Genomic DNA, 27409 nt, shown 5'->3' with positions numbered 1-27409 from the left:
AAATAAAAATTATATGGCAAAGGGGGGAAACTTTAAAACTGATGTAGGGTACCATCCTCTCCAGTTGAACGAAGAATGAAAAATTCCGTCTGCCATCAGACCAACAGCTGGTTGCGGGAAAAGAAAACTTCACGGAGGAGTATAAACGAGCGTGCATCCTTGCATTACAACACAAAACGGGGATGACCAGGTTGAATTTGTTCAAAGAGAAAATATTATTTCTAACCTTCCTCCTATCTCTCAATTATTTACCATATTACGTTATTTATTGGATTTTCAGCGTCCACCTATTCCCTAATCTACTAGGATTCTTTTCTCCCTCTGATTTATAATATTTTATCTTGAGTGTTATCCTGAAGGGCCCATCTATTGTGGAAGTACATACCACCTTCTTATTTCCTCTAAATTTTATCGGACTCTCCAGTACTCAGATTTTTAGAATATCACTGTTTCTAATTCTGCCACTTCTTGGATATCATTTCATACCTGTAATCATGTTCCTCTGTGCTTTGTGTTAGTTTCCCGCGTCTATGATATAAAACGTGATACTCACTTTCATATAGTAATGTCGCAAGATCAAATACCTTATCATATCTTTTTTTGCCACTTACTTCAACAGAGCATATTCGTAGACTATGCTTTATAACATGGCAGCTTCCCCAGGAATAGCTTAAGGAAACAGAAAATGGAACTCTCATATTATCTACTATATAAAATATGAAAGTATGCAGTTTAAATATGCAGAAGAATGAGCGACATAAGAGGCACAGAAAGGAGGAATACACAAAAACTTTATTTCTCACATCACACGAGTGCAGCCAATACCATCAGCAGCTACTATATCACATAGTATACAAAACATGTAGATTTTCAATTTACATATAGGATATAAACCAGAAGAAAGAACATTGCAGAATACACAGAAAATGGAGAAGATTAGTGTCTTGCTTCATGTGAATACCAGGAGTACCATTAGCAATAGTTACCATCTAAGTTTGTCAAATGAGTCGGGAAAGTCGATTGCCTGTGTGACACGTGACGAAATGCCTCAGTGGGTCAGCTGCAGGTGGACATCTCTCCGCCACAGGATCCTGAGCTATGTTTATCGCAGTATCGGATGGTTATCTTACAAACGGGGGTTTCCAATTCTTCACCAACCACAGATGTCTCTGGGTCGAGCAAAGTTTTTGGTTTGTGGATGCTTTGTAGACGGAACTGGATTGCCAGTGTCGATCAGGAAATGATTTCAGTAGCATTCGGAGGCCAATCTGTAGAATATTTTATGCTGCTAGACAGTTGTGAAGGTGAGTGCACGGGAACCAGCACGAGTGTGGGACTTGGGAGGATGAAGCTGCTGACGGCGTGGAGTTGAGCTGCCGGTGCGGTCACTTCTTCTGCACGCTCATGGTCACCTGGCTGATGTCTCCATCGTGGACCAGCCACAGCGAGCCCGACTCACCCTCCCGGATGGCGCGCATCAGGCCCTCTGCGATGAACTCTGGTCTGTGGGCACGATGGCACACTAAGTTAACACATTATACACTACAACACCGAAAAGATAAGTCTTCGATTGTTCTTGTCAACCATCTCTAGTGTCGTTAACACAGATAAACAAGGTATTGATGACACTTCCTGGAAGATTAAAACAACGAGATTCGAAACCAGAAGCTGGCCTTAAACGAACATCGATGATACTGGCGGAGCTACCCAAGTACAGTTCACGACCCAGCCTCATAGTTGTCGTTGCTCCAGTGCCTCCTGATCTGGCACACAGTTTTAACCTGCCAGGAGATTTGAGGGGAAGCAGTGGCTTACATATCTCCTAATACGAAGGGCATTTCAGAAGTACATTGTATGTCAGTGGTCCACAGGCGTCATGGCAGATAATGTTGTGAAAGCTGCACAGTATTTCAACGAGACAGCTGCTCTTCATGTGTTCACTCACATGTTGTTGTAATTGCTCGCCACTATATGTGCTGGCTCGCTAGAAAAACACAGGCGCCAAGGGGTAGGGCTATAACGTCGTCGTAGATGAGTCATAGAAAACTTCGACAGGCAGAGCCCCCTACTGGGGAAACGGGCCACAGTCTTCGCATGCGCATGCGCAAATCTCTGCCCAGTACGCGCGTGGGCAGTATTGGCGCTCAGTGCACACGTTACATATTGTCATGCTAGACCAAGTAACTTTTACTGAATGCTTTACTACAAATCAAAGTAATACAGAAACATGGCACTGTCTTTTGACATAGTCACCAAGCTGGGTGTTGGGTGATGTCCTTAGGTTAGTTAGGTTTAAGTAGTTCTAAGTTCTAGGGGACTGATGACCATACATAGTCACCAAGTCTCTGTAAACAACAGGTGAAGCGTTCTACTAAAAGTTCAGTTCCTCGATGGTAGAAATAGCTGCTTCGTCTTGGGGCCATTCGAGATCGCTAAGTGAATGTTCTCATCCTCGGAAGACCTCTTTACCGTCAAAATGTTTTTAAGCTTGCCGAGAAATCGCATGATGCAAGATCTGGACTCTGGGATCAGTATCAGCCAAATCTGTCAGTCCTGGGTTGATAACATTTCACTATAGCTGGACACCGCATTGCATCTGGTCCATATACCACCAGAATTTGACGGTGCATCTGTGTCGAACTGAGACGTTCTGCGCTCAAGAAGAATGCTGTACTGCCTGCTTCAAATTTAGAATAAGTTTCCAGTTGCCACGCTATTTTAATCGCACTATGTAATGCGTCTGCTATCTGCACTGCAGCAGAACTGTGTCTGCAAGAAACCTGGAACGTGTGCTTTCTTCTGACAATCCGCCACTGTTGTTTCGCAATGGCCTTAGCTTTGGACGACATGTGTAACTTACTTTCTCGGGTACCTACATGCTACGTGTACATTTACATAAAAATAATACTGAGGCACTGGAACGATTTAATAGGTTACACATCACGTCCTATATTTTTTCTAAATAAATAAAAACAAATTAATGTAAATACAGGGTGGGCCAGAAGAGTGGATACTATTGAACGTGACTCGCACACCACGTGTACGCCCTCCACTTGATCCACACCAGTTGAGAGCGTGGTGCGGGCTGTGTCAGAGTGAGTGGAGTTGTTAGCAGAGGTCAGTCTGGTCGCGGCCCTGGCGGGCCACCTAGGCTACCTGATCTGTCAGTGTGCGATTTCTTTCTGTGCTGTGCTCTCAAGTCTAACGTGTATCACATCAACCCTGATAGTTTTCAAGAACTGCAGGAAAATACATCGGATGAGACTGAAGCAATTCCAGCAGTCCAGCTTCGATCCGCCTTCAGCAACTTGCTCACCAGCGCCCAAAATTGCCAAGAGATGAATGAATGGTGGTCACTTTCACTATCCGCTCTACTCAGGTTAGTACTGTATTTCCTTTGCTGTGTTTCGTTGTACCCTGGAATTCTGTTCTCCGAGCCACTTTCATTTGCTCCACCCTGTACAGAAGAAATATTGAATTTAATTGATGAAAGGAGAAAATATAAAAATGCAGTAAATGAAGCAGGTAAAAAAGAATACAAACGTCTCAAAAATGAGATCAACAGGAAGTGCAAAATGACTGAGCAGGGATGGCTAGAGGACAAATGTAAGGATGTAGAGGCGCATATCACTAGGGGTAAGACGGCCGGTGTGGTCGAGCGGTTCTAGGCGCTTCAGTCTGGAACCGCGCGACCGCTACGGTCGCAGGTTCGAATCTTGCCTCGGGCATGGATGTGTGTGATGTCCTTAGGTTAATTAGGTTTAAGTAGTTCTAAGTTCTAGGGGACTGATGACCTCAGATGTTAAGTCCCATAGTGCTCAGAGCCATTTGAACCATTTTGAACTAGGGGTAAGATAGATACAGCCTACAGGAAAATTAAAGAGACCTTTGGACAAAAGAGAACCACTTGTATGAATATCAAGAACTCACATGAAAACAGAGTTCTAAGCAAAGAAGGGAAAGCAGAAAGGTGGAAGGAGTATATATAGGGTATATACGAGGGCGATGTTCTTGAGGGCAATATTATAGAAATGGAAGAGAATGTAGATGAAGATGAAATAGGAGATATGATACTGTGTGAAGAGTTTGACAGTGCACTGAAAGACCTAAGTCGCAACAAGGCTCCGGGAGTAGACAACATTCCATTAGAAGTACTGATAGCCTTGGGAGAGCTAGCCCTGACAAAACTCTACCATCTCGTGAGCAAGATGTATGAGACAGGCGAAATACCCTCAGACTTCAAGAAGAATATAATTCCAATCCCAAAGAAAGCAGGTATTGACAGATGTGAAAATTACCGCACTATCAGTTTAATAAGCCACGGCTGCAAGATACTAACATGAATTCTTTACAGACGAATGGAAAAATTGGTAGAAGCCGACCCCGGGCAGATCAATTTGGATTCTGTAGAAATGTTGGAACAAATGAGGCAATACTGACCCTACGACATATCTTAGAAAATAGATTAAGGAAAGGCAGACCTACGTTTCTAGCATATGTAGACTTTGCGAAAGCTTTTGACAATGTTGACTGCAATACTCTCTTTCAAATTCTGAAGGTGGCATTGGTAAAATACAGGGAGTGAAAGGCTATTTACAATTTGTTCAGAAATCAGGTGACAGTTATAAGAGTCGAGGGGCATGAAAGGGAAGCAGTGGTTGGGAAGGGAGTGAGATAGGGTTGTAGCCTATCCCCGACGTTATTCAAACTGTATATTCAGCAAGCAGTAAAGGAAACAAAAGAAAAATTTGGAGTAGGAATTAAAATCCATGGAGAAGAAATAAAAGCTTTGACGTTCGCCGATGACATTGCAATTCTGTCAGAGACAGCAAAGGACCTGGAAGAGCACCTGAACGGAATGGATAGTGTCTTGAACGGAGGATATAAGATGAACATCAACAAAAGCAAAACGAGGATAATGGAATGTAGTCAAATTAAGTCGGGTGATGGTGAGGGTATTAGATTAGGAAATGAGACGCTTAAAGTAGTAAAGGATTTCTGCTATTTGGAGAGGAAAATAACTGATGATGGTCGAAGTAGAGAGGATATAAAATGTAGACTGGCAATGGCAAGGAAAGCGTTTCTGAAGAAGAGAAGTTTGTTAACATCGAGCATAGATTTAAGTGTCAGGAAGTAGTTTTTGAAAGTATTTGTGTGGAGTGTAGCCATGTATGGAAGTGAAACAAGGACGATAAATAGGTTGGACAAGAAGAGAATAGAAGCTTTCGAAATGTGGTGCTACAGAAGAATGCTGAAGATTAGATGGGTAGATCACATAACTAATGAGGAGGTATTAAATAGAATTGGGGAGAAGAGAAATTTGTGGCACAACTTGACTAGCTGAAGGGACCGCTTGGTAGGACATATTCTAACACATCAAGGAATCACCAATTTAGTATTGGAGGGCATCGGAGACCAAGAGATGAATACACTAAGCAGATTCAGAAGGATGTAGGTTGCAGAAGGTACTGGGAGCTGGGAGATGAAGAAGCTTGCACAGGATAGAGTTGCATGGAGAGGTGCATCAAACCAGTATCTGGACTGAAGACCACAACAACAACATGAAGAAAACCAGAGAGGCTCCTCCAGTAGGGTCTCCTCGTAAGACCACTGTTTGTGAATATACAGAGACCCTAAGTAGGACACTACAGAATGCAGGAGAGAGTGCATACTTACTTGTTGTAGGTCCCCGCGACCTTGATGGCTTCCGCGAGTACGGGCGCCAGGTAGTCGTGCAGCAGGTACTGCTGCGCGTCGTTCATGAGCGGCGTGTCCGCAGGCCCGGGGCACACCGCCACCACCGACACACCAGTCAGGTCCGCGTGTACAGAGTCCTGCAGGCAGAGGCAATGCGGGTCTTGAGTCTTAAGCCGGTATTACACTACCATATTCTACTGTCGAGGTTGATGTGTCAAATACTCTACTGGCCATTAAAATTGCTACACCAAGAAGAAATGCAGATGATAAACGGGTATTCATTGGACAAATATATTATACTAGAACAGACATGTGATTACATTTTCGCGCAATTTGGGTGCATAGATCCTGAGAAATCAGTACCCAGAACAACCACCTCTGGCCGTAATAACGGCCTCGATACGCCTTGGCATTGAGTCAAACAGAGCTTGGATGGCGTGTACAGGTACAGCTGCCCATGCAGCTTCAACACGATACCACAGTTCATCAAGAGTAGTAACTGGCATATTGTGACGAGCCAGTCGCTCGGCCACCATTGACCAGTCGTTTTCAACTGGTGAGAGATCTGGAGAATGTGCTGGCCAGGGCAGCAGTCGAACATTTTCTGTATTCAGAAAGGCCCGTACAGGACCTGCAACATGAGGTCGTGCATTATCCTGCTGAACTGTAGGGTTTCGCAGGGATCGAATGAAGGGTAGAGCCACGGGTCGTAACACATCTGAAATGTAACGTCCACCGTTCAAAGTGCCGTCAATGCGAACAAGAGGTGACCGAGAAGTGTAACCAATGACACCCCATACCATCATGCCGGGTGGTACACCAGTACGGCGATGATGAATACACGCTTCCAATGTGCGTTCACCGCGATGTCCCCAAACACGGATGCTACCATCATGATGCTGTAAACAGAAACTGGATTCATCCTTGCCATTCGTGCACCCAGGTTCGTCGTTGAGCACACCATCGCAGGCGCTCCTGTCTGTGATGCAGCGTCAAGGGTAACCGCAGCCACGGTCTCCGAGCTGATAGTCCATGCTGCTGCAAACGTCGTCGAACTGTTCGTGCAGATGGTTGTTGTCTCGCAAACGCCCCCATCTGTTGACTCAGGAATCGAGACGTGGCTGCACGATCCGTTACAGCCATGCGGATAAGATGCCTGTCATCTCGACTGCTAGTGATACGAGGCCGTTGGGATCTAGCACGACGTTCCGTGTTACCCTCCTGAACCCACCTATTCCATATTCTGCTAACAGTTATTGGATCTCGACCAACGCGAGCAGCAATGTCGCGATACGATAAACCTCAATCGCGATAGGCTACAATCCGACCTTTATCAAAGTCGGAAACGTGATGGTACGCATTTCTCCTCGTTACACGAGGCATCACAACAACGTTTCACCAGGCAACGCTGGTCAACTGCCGTTTGTGTATGAGAAATCGGTTGGAAACTTTCGTCATGTCAGCACGTTGTAGGTGTCGCCACCGGCGCCAACCTTGTGTGAATGCTCTGAAAAGCTAATCATTTGCATATCACAGCATATTCTTCCTGTCGGTTAAATTTCGCGTCTGTAGCACGTCATCTTCGTGGTGTAGCAATTTTAATGGCCAGTAGTGTATTACAATGCGCTCTTCACTTGTTACTGTTGCATTATATTTGATTTTGCTTTTGTATCGATGTCGCATCTTTTTATTTGTTTTTAGATTTTCCTGAAGTCTTTGGTGTCATTTCCATTAACTGCTTTCAGTATACTCGTAATTGTGACTCAATCCAGGAGAAAGTTTTTTCAAACCCATGTCCTGCCATCCAGTTTTAGTTTTTCTGTGATTTCCCTTGTCACTCCTGGCAAATGACAGGATAATTCCTTTGAAAGGGCACGGGCGATTTCCATTACCATTCTTGAGACAAACCGAGCGTGTGCTCTCCCTCTAATGACATCGATGTAGACAGGACGTTAAACCTAATCTTCCTTCCTTCCTCTCGTAACTGTATTCATATAAGTTTCCGTTTGGAAGATAAGGAAACTGCTCAGTTACGTTCAGCGCTCGCTTCTGGCAACTTGTTTTCTCCCGTGACCATATGCCGCTACAGTGGTTGCAATGCCACATGTACCTGCCAGTTAGCGAGGTAATGGTATCGGCAGCTCATCCTACCCCTCTTAACATGTACATGATCAAGTTAAGAGAACCGCACGCAGCTACAAGGCTCCTCCTGTATTGGATTCTGTTTATTGCATTCTGTCGCCAATCACCATCTAGTTATTGTATGTTCATCCTTGTGATTGAAGGGTTGAAGGACTTCGGCCATACACCTATGTATTAAAATGGAAAACCTGCAGCCGTCTTTTTGATGTTATTTGTTATCTAGCTACCAATTTCGGTGACTGAGTACACCAGCTTCGGGCCTTAACTGACGCTGAGGGGGTTCACTCGATACCATCAGTGGACAACATCTACGAATTGGTTTCCGTAGACTGTAACAACGATATTGTGTCTCCAAACACACGTTATTGACTGAAACAACAATCATATGTTCCGTTGTTACAGTCTACGGAAACCGGCTCGTAGAGGTTGGCCATTGATGGAATCGTGTATACGACTGGAGTGAACCCCCTCAGCGTCAGTTAAGACCTGAAGATGGTGTACTGAATCACTGAAACTGGTAGCTTTGTAATAAATAACATCGAAAGGGCGGCTGCCGGTGTTCCATTTTATTACAATCACCCTCTACGCCGATCTGCAGCAACTCCTAACGGATTACAACTATTCACCTTTTCTTTGGTCTTCCTCGTGGTCTTCTACATGGATATCAAAGGCCATCGGTGCTTATCCATCCGAGGGACATATCCTACCCATACAAGCCACTTGATTCTCATCAGGCTTACAGTGACTGGCCTATTGTAAAAAAAAAAAAAAAAAAAAAAAAAAAAAAAAAAAAAAAAAAATGGCTCTGAGCACTATGGGACTCAACTGCTGTGGTTATCAGTCCCCTAGAACTTAGAACTACTTAAACCTAACTAACCTAAGGACATCACACACATCCATGCCCGAGGCAGGATTCGAACCTGCGACCGTAGCGGTCGCACGGTTCCAGACTGCGCGCCTAGAACCGCGAGACCACCGCGTGGCCTATTGTAGATTTCATTCAGTTCACAATGTAAGATTTTCTTATGTTTCCTGCCATTGTAAATATTTCACCTTTACTGCTCCAGGACAAAGACGCGTGAGCGCGCTGCACGAGTTGTGGATAAGCTCCTCGTCTCTTTTTTGAACGTGATCTGTGGTGCGTCTGGTCGATAGTTGTACAGCGCTAGATTATTCTTATTAGGGGCACAGTAGCGAACAGTTGTGTTTTACTCAAGGGGATATTATATTTGTGAATTTGGAAGAAATTATTTGGAATAGGTACTTTATTATTGAGATCAAAACGTGTTTGTAAAGATATTTTCTTGACTGTATGGATGGAGAAGATTTGTGGAAGAACATTACAAGGTAACCCATGCACAGGAATGAAATCTTTGTCAGAACTGTTAATTGAAGGAAATCTTTCTGTCTTACATAACTAATAATATTCATTATTAGTGTTAATTTGATTTCTCTGTTTTCATTATCTCACAAATAACACAATTAGTTGAAATGTCTATAACTTTGCAATGAGTGGATTTCGTAATTGTTAGAGCCTTCCTGTGTTGTACAGTCTTTATTGACAATAATTAGAGTCTTTCGTGAATGCTTTACTTTAAACTAAAACCCTCCTCCATCATTCTTAGTAAAGTTGGAAATATTTTGGCGCGTGTGCACACGCAACCACAGATTGTTTCTAACAAGCAAAGAAAAATTTAGTAGCTCCACTTTGTCTCGAGTACGTCACTAGACAAGACACGAAACAGCATGCTGAGCAAGCGGTAAATTACTTTTCCTTTAGGCCAGGTCTCACTTTGTATTCATGTAAACAAACAATACGTTGTCAGAATTTTCAGATGTAGTGCTAAGCAAGCAAATTAGTTTACGGTGAACAGTTATTTTCTTCTTTATTTTGTGGATACTTCAAGTCATGTTACGTAACTTTCATAACGTACTTCAGTATTGAGTTTCACTGAGTACACAACTACTTTCTTTTGGGATTTACTTAAATTCATTTTCATTATTTCAAATTCAGCAGTCCACTAAGATTAAAATTTTCTTTCGCGATACTGTTTACAAGCGCAATACAACGCCAACCGTCAGTATTGCTCAGAAGTTGAATACGATATCTTAAGGACACGTTACACGAGGAAAAAGTTTTTAAAAAGAATATTCAGATAAATTTCATAGAAAGCTTACAATAATTATGCTGGATCCTCCATTCTCCAGTGATCTCATCTTGTACCGGACCGTCTGCAGCTCGTGGTCGTGCGGTAGCGTTCTCGCTTCCCACGCCCGAGTTCCCGGGTTCGATTCCCGGCGGGGTCAGGGATTTTCTCTGCCTCGTGATGACTGGGTGTTGTGTGATGTCCTTAGGTTAGTTAGGTTTAAGTAGTTCTAAGTTCTAGGGGACTGATGACCATAGATGTTAAGTCCCATAGTGCTCAGAGCCATTTGAACCATTTTTTTTGTACCGGACCATACGTCTTGCTCGAGACTTTCCGCTCAAATAAGAGAAGGTTATTTACGTTTTTTGTTTTGCTGGACACTCCATGTTCCACAAACATGCAGCCCTACGGGTTAGACCAGTGTTTTGTACAACCGGAATTCGAAATCCCTTGAGAGACCGCGTGATTTAAAAAACTAACTCAGACTGAATTATAATCGGTTTTCGGCGTGGGTCTTCGTTTTTATTTCTGCCTCACACGGTATTTCCTCTGTAAAGATTACCCCCAGATGTTTGAATGATCGGGATCAGGCTAGCGGAGGCTGGAATGGGTCTCTTGTATAGGGGTGAGTTCTGCTCATCACCAAATACACATTTCATTCACAAGGAGGCCGATTCTGTTCGCTGCTGTCTCCATGCTGTCGCTCTACCACATTTTTCCTTAGATCCGAACAACAGATTCATGCCGGTAGCAGATGAGTGATGTGTGATTTTTCTCACCGTATGACTCGATCCCCTCAAAGTCCTTATGAAACACTCTCCTTCTTATCTTTTAGAGTGCCAGGTAGAACAATATCAGATACACACCATCGCATACACAGCTTTAAAGACCACAGTTGGTTGCACTGAAGAAAACTTATCCCATTGCAAAAAGATTTAATAAAAGAACTGGAGAAGAATGTGTGTTGTAATAGGAATTTATTGCTAGCGCACTCGAGCAGATGTAATTTCGATGGATTGCTCACGCGCAGCCTGCGATATGTAAGCTATAAGAGAATCTCAGACCAAAGAGCAGTGTTGGCTGCAGTAGGAACTGTGTCAGTTGTAGTGGTAGTAGCTAGCAGTCCGGTGTATGGAGTTGGCGGGACCGGTCATGGGGAGCGATGGCGGTGCCTGAGCGGTGTAATATAAGGTAAAAGCAGCCGCGCGCATATGTAGTTTGTTACAATAAAATTTGTACTATTGTTATATTAAGTCCCATGTAAATTTTTCAAAAAAAATCTTTTAATAATAATCTTTTTTTTATAAAATTAATTTTTTGACAATCATTCATCTGAAATTAAAGGATTTACTAATTTCTGCAATCCATGGTCATCCCGATTATCGTAAGGAAAAATCAACTGTTTCTTTCTATACATGACAAATATAGCGGCCAGCATTGCACTGGGCTGTGCCAGAAAAAATTCTTATAGGAGCAGATATGTACGCGTTATCCGGCGACTTCATTGAGGTAAGAATTTTCAGTTTATTCAGTATGATCTTTCAGGGCCATGACGCAGCACTGCTGACGTCCAATTTCACCAGTTTAGATTCACAGTCAGTTAATTATTGAAAGGTTACATATGAATCACATTTTTTATTGAGAGGTTAGTCACGTTATTATTGCGAGGTTGCGGAATAGTAAACTGTTGGGAGGTTACACTTAATATGAATGTTATACTTATTTTTACTGTTGGAGGTTACAGTGTGAATGTGTGACAGAAATATTAATCAGTAAATTATATATTCCAGTGACATATTAAGTCTCAACTTCATCTATGATAATGAAAACAGGCCAAAGGAATGAAATAAAATTTCTACCAAGGCTGGGATTCAAATCCAGAGCTGAGGTGTGAACCGGTGTTTGTATTGAGGAAGGAGATGCACTAGGGTAATCTGTGCAGCTGTGTTTGCCACAGTGCCAGGATGCTGTAGTGGTTAGCGCACCTACCTAGTGAACTGATGCCAGTCTCTAACGTTCCGCCGGTGTCGGTTGCGCACGTCGCACCACAGCTCTCCCATGTGTCGACCTTCATTCTTGATTACAGCTATGTCAGCTCGAACCTCTCCGCCACACCTCCACCAAAGGCGAAAGATTTTTATACCAACCTTCCGCGGGCTGTTCCCAATAACGTGGTGGAAAACAAGTACGCTACGGTTCACTGGCCAAGAGTGTGGAAAACGATACACCACAACTTTCTGTCATCCACGGTGCGTTCGATCAGATCGCCAACAAAAAATATGCCACACGACAGTGACTCCACACTATTGGACTGGCAGACTCACCTTATTGCCCAGATTGTCACCTCTTGGATACCGATGAACATCATTTTACTTGTGCATCATCGTCCGGAGTTTGGCGACTAACACATAAGATATTGGCTTGTTACCTCCGGGTCACACCTGATATGATTGACCCTCAGACCCTACTCTGTCCAGATGAAACTTACTTTCCGACCGCAAAACATCATGCGCTTACATGGTTCAAAGGACTTACCGTCGCCTATATCTTTAGCGACGGAGAGAAAGAGCAGCTTGATTACTGGTGGTTCCTACAAAATGCTCACATTGCCCTCGAACGCACAGCGAAATACCGTACGTTCTTCGCAAATTATTTACGCTGCGTTTTCGTTAACCCCCACTCAGCTGAGGAGTGCCAGGCTGCGGTTAATGTGCTGTGCCGCATCACACTAACGGTTGAACGTTCTGCTTTGTCAGCCATGACCGAAGGAAGAGACGGGCTGCTGCAAGGATGCTGTTTTCGTTGAGGCACTAGCGAAGCAGAATGCCTCCGTTGCAGATGCCCTTCAAAGGCGCTGTTGGAGATATCAGATAACGATGGCGAAGCACCAGGTGGAACCAGTTACACCTATGAAGAACCTTTTAGTTGGAATTGCATCGGTGATTTACATTTTTTTTATTACTCTTTTATGCCACCTTTGTTGTTGTAACACTTACTTGTAACACTTAGTTACTAGAATTCTCATTTGTACACGTTTCCTAAATGTAATCATGTAAAAAAATAAATAAATACATTTAAAAAAAAGAAAAAAGTGAGAAACAGACCCCGGTTCGAATCCTGGCGTAGGTAAAAATTTTAATTCACTGCTTCGGCCTCTGTTCATCGTCGTAGATGAAGTACAGGGTGATTCAAAAAGAAAACCACAACTTTAGGAATTTAAAACTCTGCAACGACAAAAGGCAGAGCTAAGCACTATCTGTCGGCGAATTAAGGGACCTATAAAGTTTCATTTAGTTGTACATTTGTTCGCTTGAGGCGCTGTTGACTAGGCATCAGCGTCAGTTGACGCTAAGATGGCGACCGCTCAACAGAAAGCTTTTTGTGTTATTGAGTACGGCAGAAGTGAATCGACGACAGTTGTTCAGCGTGCATTTCGAACGAAGTATGGTGTTAAACCTCCTGATAGGTGGTGTATTAAACGTTGGTATAAACAGTTTACAGAGGATGGGTGTTTGTGCAAAGGGAAAAGTTCTGGACGGCCGAGAACGAGTGATGAAAATGTAGCACGCATCCAGCAAGCATTTGTTCGCAGCCCAGGAAAATCGACTAGCAGAGCTAGCAGAGAGCTGCAAATTCCACAATCAACTGTATGGAGAGTCCTACGAAAAAGGTTAGTTATGAAACCTTATCGTCTGAAATTGGTTCAAGCACTGTCTGCAGCTGATAAGATTAAAAGAATCGAGTTCTGTGATTTTATCCTTGCTCAAATGGAAACAGATGAATCTTTCGTTTCAAAGATTGTGTTTAGTGATGAAGCAACTTTCCACACTAACGGGAAAGTCAACCGTCACAATGTCTGTATATGGGGCACTGAGAATCCGCGGGAAACAACTCAGTATGAACGTGACTCGCCTAAGGTGAACGTTTTCTGTGCCATTTCAGCCAATAAAGTTTTTGGTCCCTTTTTCTTCGAAGGTGCTACTGTAACTGGACCACAGTATCTGGAGATGTTAGAGAATTGGCTGTTCCCTCAGCTCGAACAAGAAGCACAACAATTCATATTTCAGCAGGATGGAGCGCCACCACATTGGCACTTATCTGTCCGTAACTACCTGAACGTCAACTACCCGAGGCGATGGATCGGCCGCCAGGCAGCCCGTGACAGAGCACTTCATCACTGGCCTCCAAGAAGCCCTGATCTTACCCCCTGCGATTTTTTCTCATGGGGGTATGTTAAGGATATGGTGTTTCGGCCACCTCTCCCAGCCACCATTGATGATTTGAAACGAGAAATAACAGCAGCTATCCAAACTGTTACGCCTGATATGCTACAGAGAGTGTGGAACGAGTTGGAGTATCGGGTTGATATTGCTCGAGTGTCTGGAGGGGGCCATATTGAACATCTCTGAACTTGTTTTTGAGTGAAAAAAAACTTTTTTAAATACTCTTTGTAATGATGTATAACAGAAGGTTATATTATGTTTCTTTCAGTAATTACACATTTTTAAAGTTGTGGTATTGTTTTTGAATCACCCTGTATTGACAGAAACATCACAGCTTTACATGATGTAGTATCAGGAGTCACTGGTGTGTGTCTTGTAAAGGAAACATGTGTGTGGTACTGCTTAGTCTAAAATTAAAAAAGTGCTGAGGCTATTTTTTGCGACTCTCTGACTCACCCCGTAGGCGCGCGTGAGTGCTGTGACACCGTGCTTCGTGGCGCAGTAGATGGGCAGGAAGGGTGTCGTCTCGAGTCCAGCCAGAGAAGACAGGTTGACCACCAATCCTCCGGCACCGCCGTTCTGCTTGCCCATGTACTTGTACGCCAGCAGCAGGCCGTACACCACGCCTTTCTGCGCACGAGAAACAACGGCCGTAGAAGCATCTCACACACAGCTTCAAACACATTTTGCTAGCTTACCTTTGGGCTCGTGGTAATTTCCAAGAATGTTTGCGTAACGTAGACGCAGAGTGTAAACAATATATATCGAACGTTCGATTCTAAAGCGATCACGCGACTGTCGTGGCAGGCGTTATAATCATGTTTGTAATGGTCACTACAGCAACGACGAAAGAGCGTTACTGAAATTGTTGTAATTACGAAGGCTGGTCCAAATGGCTCTGAGCACTATGGGACTTAACATCTGAGGTCATCAGTCCCCTAGAACTTAGAACTACTTAAAACTAACTAATCTAAGGACATCACACACATCCATGCCCGAGGCAGGATTCGAACCTGCGACCGCAGCAATCGCGCGGCTCCCGACTGAAGCGCCTAGAACCGCTCGGCCACGTCGGCCGGCAATTACGAAGGAAACTAATTACCTCACACGTCGACGTTGTCGTCATGACAAAGTCCATTTGATATGTATGCTACGGGAAGCATAGCCTTTTTGTCGTAACCTGGGTAGACTCTGCCAATGTCACGCAAAAATAGAGTGCCACATTTCCGACAAAAATTAAAACAAATTTCTACATCTCATAAGCATGGAATTAGATTCTTCCACATGAGGCAATCGCCCGAAGAAACGCCTACAATACCAGACATCCCACTCACTACCGTCATAAATCGTTTGGGTTTTCCTAGCATCACACAAATAATTTATCATAACGCCCGCCACCACAGTCGCGTGATCGATTTACAGTCGCATGTTCGATACATATCGTTTGAACCCTTCTGCTTCGATAGGCAAACATTCTTGGAAATCACCAGGCTCGTCGTCAGGACACTGAAGTGTACCGTTATATGCAGATATTTTGTGATTTTTATCACTTTTGCACTACAGAGGGGTCCAAATAATGCAGAGACTCTGTGATAGTCAATATTATCGAAACAAAATGCCATACCGTTACAATTCTTGCACAGGGGGAAGGTTATGTCATGTGTTCAAAGTGACCGCCAATAGTAGCCAAACTACGTCGATGCCGTTGAACTGTTGACCGAAATATGGCTGTCGGTGTCTCCGGTGTGACAGCCGCACAGGACACCTCGATGGTTTCTCGTAGCACGTTCAGTGTTGCTGGCTTCTGTTGATAAATTTCGTTTGTCAAGATCCCCCATCGGTAGAGGTCAAGAGGTGTAAGGTCTGGAGACCGTGGCGGGTTCTCTACCACCACACTGCTTTGTGTTACCCAAATGACAATCTTACTTCATTCATGGCTGCGCTGTCATCTGCTGGAAAACGCGCGCCAAGATCTATTGACACACAATGGACTGTGCTGTCGCGCAAAATTGCAACGATATTTCATTTTGTTCCAAAGATATTAACTGTCCGAGTATCTATATTATTTTGGACCTCTCTGTATTACCACAGTCTAACATAACAGTCGCGACACTTCGCCTCTATTTTGTTGCTACAGCGCCAGCAGCGCCCCAAGCGGCCGGTAGGTTGAACTGTGAGTTCGGCGCGATCGTGAAAGCGAATAGTGATTGTTTATTTTGATTTATACAATGGTTTTTACCATCGGGAGCGTTTGTAACGCAATAAATTGCAGCAACAACATGAAGAAGACACCACAGCTGTCTTTTTTTAGGTTTCCTAAGGATCCTGGGAGGTATATACCATCATGTTACTAAACTGTATCGTCAGGATTCACTTGCAAACTATATGTGTATAAATGATGAATGTTTCGTTTTAGGAGTAGAAAATGGCTAGTTAATAGCAGACGAGAAGACCTTATGAAGAAAGACCCAGTCTACCTGTATAATAATATTAGCTTTTGTTCGCTACATTTCGAACAAAACCGGTTCATGAACGCAGACAATAACAAACTCGTTTGGAATGCAGTACCCACACTGTTTGACATTCCAAATAAACCCCCTCAACTGACGACGAAGAAGAAACTGCCACAAAGATTCGACAGTCAATCTAAAGCTGTAAAACAGTCCTATGACACAGCAGCAGCCAGTTCGACTCTCCATGTATCAGTGCCAGATTCGTGTGAATCACCAACACAGACCTGCTTTGACGATGAAGTGGTTAAATTAAGTGCAGCTGTTCGTGCCTTACAAAAGCGTGTGAAGTGTCAGAATGTGCAGAAGCGAAACTATTACGGGACAAGGAAAGTGCCTACAGACAGATTGTTTGTAATTTATTCAAATATTTGGCTTTTCGTGAAATGTAATCAGCTCATTATAGTGTTTTCAGCATATGTGTCCCATTATTTGGCAGTTTCTTGTCCCACTTAGAATAATATAAAGATGAAGGTCGTACTTGTGGCAACAGGCGACAATGACAAACACAGTAAGCTTACAGAACGATAAACGAGCTGACGATCGCTTTTGCATGTAGAGGTACGTGTCTGTGCTTCTTACATGTGAATCTGTGTGTTTATATTCTTTTGATATCAGCGTGGTAAGCTGCAATTCTGTCCAATGTCACAAGTGTTTCTTCACGAAAGTGTTGTAGCTTGCCATTCTATTCATGGTTTTTGTCCATACTTCCGCATATTTTAGAATCATTTTTAGAAACGTATATGCCTTCTGATGCTACACAAACTCTTGGAGGCAAGAAAATAACTCGAATAAATCGGAAATTACGTAGGAAATGGATGCAAACAAACATTATGCTTACGACGCGTCTGACGTTCACCTCACCCGCCGCTTGGAGCGCTAGTGTCGCTCCATCTGTCAAACGGCAACAACTTTTACAGCAGTGAGTGTCGCGACTGTTATGTTAGACTGTGGTACTACTGTACTGTCTTTGCTTTTAATAAAAGGACAAATAAGTTAAGATTATATGTAAAGAGAAAATATTGGAACTTAATTTGTATAATATCTCCACACACAAAAATGTCAGTTTGAAAAAACTTTTGTATTACTAAAACAGTGACACCAAGAAGGTTCAATAAGTTCTGGAACGGAATTTTTGCATATGAAACAACAGGAGCTATTGTTCGGAAAAGGAAGGGGCTATGTACACTGAATTTTTATGTACTAACAGTTTTTTTAGCGATTGGCAACAGATTTTTCGAGTACACGAGAGGCACAGTGATGCATGCTTCAGTGGCATTCATTTCAGTCCGTTTTTGGCCAAATTAGGGATAACAGTCGTTTAACACATCGTATACTAATGTGATTTGGTTCTGGCATAATTTGTGGCTCTACGAACGGTGCTGCGGAGGGGTGGCAAGAGGAGGTACATATGCAGAAAACAAATATAATCAAGAGCATACTCATTATCTGAGCCGCGGGCAGAAGTGGGGAAAGTTAGGTGGAGGGAAACATGGAGACAAAATAAAACATAAAGCTATTGGACAATTATGCTTATTAATTGGTAAACATACCACCACTTTCTAACAGCTACTGATCACCTACAACATACTTAACAGAGTATAGCGAAGAAAGACAACATCTGGATCACTTGATATGTTTTATTAGCATAACTGGCTAGCCTTACACAATGAAAAGGCTTATTTATGTCTCAGAAGGAAACAAATTAGTTACAATAACAAGAGGAAATTTGCAAAGTTAATAGACATTTAGTGTAAAGATGTCTCTCTTATACAGATGTTTGTCCATGCTGTCTGTGGGATCTGAGAAAACACTGAAATCTGACTTACATGTTGTTGTTGTTGTTGTTGCGGTCTTCAGTCCTGAGACTGGTTTGATGCAGCTCCCCATGCTACTCTATTCTGTGCAAGCTTCTTCATCTCCCAGTACTTACTGCAACCCACATCCTTCTGAATCTGCTTAGTGTATTCCTTTCTTGGTCTCCCTCATCGATTTTTACCCTCCACGCTGCCCTCCAATGCTAAATTATATGTATATATTTTTATTTTTATTTTTAAAATGTTATGGGACTTAACTGCTAAGGTCATCAGTCCCTAAGCTTACACACTACTTAACCTAAATTATCCTAAGGACAAACACACACACCCGTGCCCGAGGGAGGGCTCGAACCTCCGCCGGGACCAGCCGCACAGTCCACGACTGCAGCGCCTGAGACCGCACGGCTAATCCCGCGCAGCAATGCTAAATTAGTGATCCCCTGATGCCTCCGAACATGTCCTACCAACCGGTTACTTTTTCTTGTCAAGTTGTGCCACAAACTCCTCTTCTTCCCCAATTCTATTCAATATCTCCTCATTAGTTATGTGATCTGCCCATCTAATCTTCAGCATTCTTCTGTAGCACCACATTTCGAAAGCTTCTATTCTCTTCTTGTCCAATCTATTTATCGTCCACTTTTCACTTCCATACATGGCTACACTCCATAGAAATACTTTCAGAAACGACTTCCTGATACTTAAACCTATACTCGATGTTAACATACTCCTCGAGAAACGCTTTCCTTGCCATTGCCAGTCTACATTTTATATCCTCTCTACTTCGACCATCATCAGTTATTTTGCTCCCCAAATAGCAAAACTCCTTTACTACTAAAAGTGTCTCATTTCCTAATCTAATACCCTCAGCATCACCAGACTTAATTCGACTACATTCCATTAATCTCGTTTTGGTTTTGCTCGTGTTCATCTTATATCCTCCTTTCAAGACACTGTCCATTCCGTTCAACTGCTCTTCCAAGTCCTTTGCGGTCCGTGACAGAATTACAATGTCATCAGCAAACCTCAAAATTTTTATTTCTTCTCTATGGATTTTAATACCTACTCCGAATTTTTTTGTTTTTATTTTCTTTACTGCTTGCTCAATATATAGATTGAATAACACCGGGTAGGGACTACAACCCTGTCTCACTCCCTTCCCTACCACTGCTTCCCTTTCGTGCCCCTCGACTCTTATAACTGCCATCTGGTTTCTGTACAAATTGTAAACAGTCTTTCGCTCCTTGTATTTTACCCCTGCCACCTTTAGAATTTGAAAGAGAGTATTCCAGTCAACATTGTCAAAAGCTTTCTCAAAGTCTACAAATGCTAGAAACGTAGGTTTGCCTTTCCTTAATCTTTCTTCTAAGATAAGTCGTAAGGTCAGTATTGCCTCACGTGTTCCAATATTTCTACGGAATCCAAACTGATCTTCCCCGAGGTCGGCTTCTACTAGTTTTTCCATTCGTCTGTAAAGAATCCGCGTCAGTATTTTGCAGCTGTGACTTATTAAACTGATAGTTCGGTAATTTTCACATCTGTCGACAACTGCTTTCTTTAGGATTGGAATTATTATATTCTTCTTGAAGTCTGCGGTTATTTCGCCTGTCTCATACATCTTGCTCACCAAATGGTAGAGTTTTGTCAGGGCTGTTTCTCCCAAGGCTGTCAGTAGTTCTAATGGAATGTTGTCTACGCCCAGGGCCTTGTTTCGACTCAGGTCTTTCAGTGCTCTGTCAAACTCTTTACGCAGTATCATATCTCCCATTTCATCTTCATCTGCGTCCTCTTCTATTTCCATAATATTGTCCTCAAGTACATCGCTCTTGTATAGATCCTCTATATACTCCTTCCACCTTTCTGCTTTCCCTTCTTTGCTCAGTACTGGGTTTCCATCTGAACTCTTGATATTGACGCAAGTGGTTCTCTTTTCTCCAAAGGTCTCTTTAATTTTCCTGTAGGCAGTATCTATCTTACCCCTAGTGAGATAAGCCTCTACATCCTTACATTTGTCCTGTAGCCATCCCTGCTTAGCCATTTTGCACTTCCTGTCGATCTCATTTTTGAGACGTTTGTATTCCTTTTTGCCTGCTTCATTTACTGCATTTTTATATTTTCTCCTTTCATCAATTAAATTCAATATTTCTGCTGTTACTCAAGGATTTCTACTAGCCCTCGTCTTTTTACCTACTTGACTTGATCCTCTGCTGCCTTCAATACTTCATCCCTCAGAGTTACCCATTCTTCTTCTACGGTATTTCTTTCCTCCATTCCTGTCAATTGTTCCCGTATGCTCTCCCTGAAACTCTAAACCACCTCTGGTTTAGTCAGTTTATCAAGGTCCCATCTCCTTAAATTCCCACCTTTCTGCAGTTTCTTCAGTTTTAATCTACAGTTAATAACCAATAGCTTGTGGTCAGAAACCACATCTGCCCCTGGAAATGTCTTACAATTTAAAACCTGGTTCCTAAATCTCTGTCTTACCATCATATAATCTATCTGATACCTTCTAGTATCTCGAGGATTCTTCCATATATACAACCTGCTTTTATGATTCTTGAACCAAGTGTTAACTACGATTAAGTTATGCTCTGTGCAAAATTCTACCAGGCGGCTTCCTCTTTCATTTCTTACCCCCAATCCATATTCACCTACTATGTTTCCTTCTCTCCCTTTTCCTACTCTCGAATTCCAGTCATCCATGACTATTAAATTTGCGTCTCCCTTCACTACCTGAATAATTTCTTTTATCTCATCATACATTTCACCAGTTTCTTCATCATATGCAGTGGTAGTTGGCATATAAACTTGTATTACTGTAGTAGGCATGGGCTTTGTGTCTATCTTGGTCACAATAATGCGTTCACTATGCTGTTTGTAGTAGCTTACCCGCATTCCTATTTTTTTTATTAATTATTAAACCTACTCCTGCATTACCCCTATTTAATTTTGTGTTTATAACCCTGTATTCACCTGACCAAAAGTCTTGTTCCTCCTGCTACCGAATTTCGCTAATTCACACTGTATCTAACTTTAACCTATCCATTTCCCTTTTTAAATTTTCTAACCTACCTGCCCGATTAAGGGATCTGACATTCCACGCTCCGATACGTAGGACGCCAGTTTTCTTTCTCCTGATAACGACGTCCTCTTGAGTAGTCCCCGCCCGGAGATCCGAATGGGGGACTATTTTACCTCCGGAATATTTTAACCAAGAGGACGCCATCATCATTTAATCATACAGTAAAGCTGCATGCCCTCGGGAAAAATTACGGCTGTAGTTTCCCCTTGCTTTCAGCCGTCTGACTTACATAGCAAAAGCATTAACCTGTGACACTAGTGACTTCCAAACAAACTTTTTATGAGATCTCATCTGAAAACAAAGCTGCCGGCGAAACTGCATTCATCAACAAACTGCGACACAAGTATTTATCAAAAGCTGAAAGACTGAGTAAAATATGAAAAGAGCATGTGATACTACGAAGTGGGTAAGTCATTAGTTTAAACAGAAGAAAGTGTTATGATTTGACTAGTGGAGTTGTGATCGTGCATAACTACAGGCTCTAAGAGCAAACGAAAGAAATTTCAACAAGATAAGCAGACGAACCTGGATTACAGTTACAAATGTGATCTAATTGTAATGATTTCAGATAAAGACTCGGCAGTCATGTACAGACGCCTGCAAAGATCCTATGGCTTTTCACAAAGGACCATAATAGACAATATTCACAAAATATGAATAAAACAATGTGCTCAGGTGCTGTTGAATGAGATGGGGATTGAATAACGCAATTGCTCACGAATGTATAAAATATGCATAGCTATTGCTATACACATGGACATGTGACTCTAGACTGATCACAAAAGCCGGCCGCGATGGCCAAGCGGTTCTAGGCGCTTCAGTCCGAAACCGTGCGCCTGCTACGGTCGCAAGTTCGAATACTGCCTCGGGCATGGATGTGTGTGATGTCCTTGGGTTAGTAAGGTTTAAGTAGTTTGTAAGTGTAGGGGACTGATGACTTCAGATGTTAAGTCCCATAGTGCTTAGAGCCATTTGAACCATTTGATCATGAAGAAAACTATGTTGCGTTTCACTTGGAACATGCAGCAATCGTGAAGATTTTTCCCCACCTGACCACGACTTCTAAAAATAGGGGCATCCTATAGGAATTTAGCAAAATATGTTTGCACAGTGTTGCTTAAGCCAAGAGAAGCTCTCTCCCAGCAAATTGGTGGTAGAATGGTGTGAAAAACCTATACATTTTCACGCGTCCGAACAGAACTGATTTCAGCACCAGAGTGTGCTTCTGTCTCAGTACATGCTACGTACAAACTGGAGATTGCCGGGAAACAACTTGATTGACCTGAAGTGCCCAACCTGCACAAGATATGTCACTTGTGCCTACACTGTTGCTATATCTACCACAGACTCCGCTTTAGAAATCGCACAAGGCGCCGTCTTTCACACTGAGGCGTGGACGTACACCATCTCGCCCACTTGCGGTGTCACTATCCTTCAACGACTTTCCAGTAGCATGTGTACTGCCTTCTAGCCTCACTCTTCACGTGACTCTCGTTCCCAGGCACCTGGCCACAAAATTCCGCTGTGTGTCAAAGTTGCTATGTCAGTGGACTTCCCCGTATACAGTTTAGAACTGTTGATATTCTTAAAAATATCGGGTATCTGATATATCGCTATTTATAATATATCAAACAGGCTGGATATATCGAAAAGAGGTATCGATATATCAACTGAAACGGTATCGACGTACTGGCCTATAATAATATCGGCGGCATATTGTATATATACTGCAGCTTTTAGAGGTGTAGATTTAAGCATTGATTTATTAGATATTCCGTTCATCAACAAGCTAGCAGCCTGCTTGTCCCCCTTGGCCTTGGGCAACCCCCCCCCCCCCCCCCTCACTTCCACTGTGCAATCGACTTCTTCTTTTGTGCTACATATACTTTTCTGTACTTCATGTCTATAGTCACAAATTTTTTGTCACGAGACTGCCGGTTTTGATTCGGATCACCGCTCAATTCGCAGCCATGTCGCAGCTTGTGCTACATATACTTGCTTCACACAGTAAAAGAGAAACACTGGACGAGCTGAATGTCCAAAAGTAATAAGACTCCTTCACACAATGAACGTAAAATTATGTTCTACCTTAATTTCAAAAGACCAACTTCAAATATTTACCGAAAATTGTGAAAAAACATAAAATAAAAACATCGGCACTCGATATTGCCATTTTGACATCGATATGTCGGGGGAAAAGTAACTCCGATATATAACGATGTTTCATCGAGAGCTCTAATACAGTCCGTACTGTCGCTAGAATGACTCCCTGTATACTTTTCTTGGCGCGACTTTCACATTCGCGACGGGCAGTTGATCATGATGTTTTTGCTCATCAACGTACAGGATTAGGAAAGACTTTGTTCCCACCATATTACGTGCACTCTTTTCTGCCGCCATTATTGTAACGTAGTCACCCTTTTTCTTTTTACTCCTATGACCATCCTCCTTCAAAAATGCTTGTACCTGGTTTTCTGTTTCACATACCCATTCAAATTATGACAATCATCTTTCCCGCCAGTCCTCTGAACAGGAACGAAACGAAAACTGTTACCGTCGCCGACTGGCGTTTTATTCTCAGATGCTGCATCTTCTGTTACCGCAAATCAGATGCAAGCGAGTGTAAGTAGCATCAAATGACCCCCTTCGTCACTATTTCACACCTGGAGCGATCCTGCAATTGGGGAAGACTGTTTTTTGTTGTATCACCAACTTCTGTATGAAATTGCTCTCTGATTTCAGAGTAATTATTGTCTTTGAATAAAAGTGTCATTTCTGTTCCTCTACAGGGTATTACTCTCAGGTACCTTCTGTAACGCATTGTACCGTTTCTATCTATGTGTGGTCGAAGTTTCGTCGAGTTATGTTAGGTGGTACCGACACATCATGCGAATGTTACTTTCGTCGTTAAACTTTGCACAGCAGTGTGCTTTTACATAATGGACATGAAGTTTATAGGTGTATGGTTTTAAATACCTTTCTTGCGAAGCAAAGCAATGGACACGGAGATAAAATTAGAAAGAAATTGTGCTATACAGAGCGGTATCTACAATTATTCTTTCAGAATCGAATAGGAAGGGCGAGGTGTTTCGAAATAAAACTGGTATGCTACGAATCTATGGGTTAGCACACTGGACCCGCATTCGAGATGACGACGGCTTAAACCCGCGTCCGGCCATCCTGATTTAGGTTTGAGCGATTTCCCTAAATCGATTCAGCCAAATGCCGGGATGGTTCGTTTGAAAGGGTGCGTCCGAATTCCTTCCCCAATCGTCATTAATCCGGTGGGACTGACGACCTCGCTGTTTGGTCCCCTCAACCAACTTGATAAAAAACTGAAGCACCTAGAAGGTGAGGAGGAAACGAATTGAAACTTCACTGTCTGAGACAGTATATGATACTACTTTAGTGATTAGAAAATTTAATCAAATTTTAAAAAAGAACTTGGCAGTATGAGCCCACTTATCAGTATTATGCACAGACTCAGGTCTGGATGCAGGTACTTTTTCGTTTGCGATGGCTCTCATAAAGCCGTTGCATGCTCTCCAGAGGCTAGCCTATCCACAAGGGTTCTGATTGGTCCTCGAAATGCTAGAGACTGACACTGCAACGGAATAGGCGTACGAGCTGGACCCACACTTGATGATAGATTTGGGGATCTGGTCACAGGAGTACCTCATCATTATGCAGAGATTTCATAGAGATACGTGATATGTGTGGACGAGTATTGTCTTATTAAAAATGGCATCAGGATACTGTAACACATGAGGGCACAGGATGTCCATGCAGTTGTGCTGTCAGTGTTCCCTCACCGTGATCTGAAGCCATCACCAGTGGCTCCCCACACCATGGCACAAGGAGTATTGTCATGTGGGGTATTTTAGAAATGTGATTCGTCTCTGAGCATTATGCTACGCCATTAATCAGGAGTCCATGCTTCTAGATAACAGCATCATTCCAATCTCAGCCGTTTGTGTTGAGGTGATAATGGCAGCCTACACATGGGACCATAGCTCCTTACGCCAGCAGCTGCTAGTCTCTGATCAGTGGTGCGGGATGACACAGAACGTAGCAGGGTGTTCATTACTTCTTCTCGAATGGAAGTCGCAGATGTCGAGCGATTATGATGTGCTTGGTGTACAGTATGGAAATACTCATTTGTGGTTGTCGGACATGGTCGATCGGAACCTTGACCACATTGGACTACTGTCAAATCAGAAAGCTCAACAAACCTGGACACTGCACGATCCGACCAGCCGGCCAAATGATGACCCGCAATGAGGCTGATGACGCTGTTTCAGACGAGTAAGCACCATATCCGTGTCCTTCACAGTGGTCACTCAACATCTGACGCTGTTCATGCCCCGTATATACCTTACTAGGGCTGGTAATAACACTAAAGACAACGAATACTAATGTATTCCACACCGAGCGAGGTGGCGCAGTGGTTAATACACTGGACTCGCATTCGGGAGGACGACGGTTCAATACCGTCTCCGGCCATCCTGATTTAGGTTTTCCGTGATTTCCCTAAATCGTTTCAGGCAAATGCCGGGATGGTTCCTTTGAAAGGGCACGGCCGATTTCCTTCGCAATCCTTCCCTAACCCGAGCTTGCGCTCCGTCTCTAATGACCTCGTTGTCGACGGGACGTTAAACACTAACCACCACCACCACTAATGTATTCTGATGGCCGTTCTGCCTGTCACAGAGAACTGCAATTCTAATCATTTATGTACCTGCCGATTGTGTGTACATGGCCGGCCGGTGTGGCCGTGCGGTTCTAAGCGCTTCAGTTTGGAACCGCGTGACCGCTACGGTCGCAGGTTCGAATCCTGCCTCGGGCATGGATGTGTGTGATGTCCTTAGGTTAGTTAGGTTTAAGTAGTTCTAAGTTCTAGGGGACTGATGACCTCAGTAGTTAAGTCCCATAGTGCTCAGAGCCATTTGAACCATTTTTTTTTGTGTGTACATGTACGAAGTTACATTAGCAGCTGTCCGTGACTTCTGGCTGCTTTTCTTTGTCAGGCGGTGTGTAAATGGTCTTATGTCTTTGAATGAAATCGACAGAACAGATGACTGAAAATGATACGATGAATTTGTGGATGATTGGGGACAGACTGAAGACAGACGCCAGTCGAAGACAACGCGACGGAGAAAAGGGCTCAGAAAACCGGAAATTGGAGGTACACTCGTGTTGCAACGTACCACGTTGATGTCCACCTGCTTCTCCCACACAGAGTCACGCATGATGCCAGCATTGTTGATGACGATGTCCAGACGGTTGAATGTGGATTTGGCTGCTTTGAAGACCTCTGAAACAAGATAGTCTCAGTTTTCCAATTCAGTTCAGTTCAGTTCAAAATTATTAGGTGTTCATATCGATGAGAATTTAAACTGAAAAAAAACACATTTTGGAATTCCTAAAACAACTTATTGCAGCCACTTTTGCACTTAGAATCGTTGCAAATCTTGGGGAGAGACAAATCAGTAAGTTGAAGTATTTTGCATATTTTCATTCAATAATGCCACATGGAATAATGTTCTGGGGTAACTCGTCTTTAAGAAAGAAACTCTTAATTGCTCAAAACGTACTGTAAGATTAATATTTGTTGCTAATCCACAATCATCTTATAGAGCCCTGTTTAAGGAGATGGTCATTCTGACTGCTGCTTCGCGATATATTTATTCAAACATGAAGTTTGTTGTAAATAATTCACTGCAGTTCAAAAGGATCAAGGATGTGCGTAATTACAATACCAGCAGGAAAACTGACATTCATTACCCTACATTAA

At 42.9% G+C, this 27409-nt stretch overlaps 1 protein-coding gene across 1 annotated transcript in view; it reads right to left on the bottom strand.

Moving 5' to 3' along the window:
• Positions 1-771: 771 nt before the first annotated feature.
• The window catches only part of LOC126251907 (15-hydroxyprostaglandin dehydrogenase [NAD(+)]-like), a 64889-nt gene continuing 38251 nt past the window's right edge, over positions 772-27409 (bottom strand). Inside the window, exons 4-7 of the mRNA XM_049952632.1 lie at positions 26823-26929; positions 14666-14839; positions 5677-5834; positions 772-1503 (exon numbers count right to left, since the gene is read on the bottom strand). Coding sequence (XP_049808589.1) covers positions 1386-1503; positions 5677-5834; positions 14666-14839; positions 26823-26929 — 557 coding nt within the window. The 3' untranslated portion in view covers positions 772-1385. The remainder of the gene's footprint in view (positions 1504-5676; positions 5835-14665; positions 14840-26822; positions 26930-27409) is intronic.

This window comes from Schistocerca nitens, chromosome 4 (assembly GCF_023898315.1).
Source record: "Schistocerca nitens isolate TAMUIC-IGC-003100 chromosome 4, iqSchNite1.1, whole genome shotgun sequence".
Classification (NCBI taxonomy): domain Eukaryota; kingdom Metazoa; phylum Arthropoda; class Insecta; order Orthoptera; family Acrididae; genus Schistocerca; species Schistocerca nitens.
Note: the sequence above shows the minus strand (reverse complement) of the source record. Positions and strands in the feature narration are given on the sequence as shown.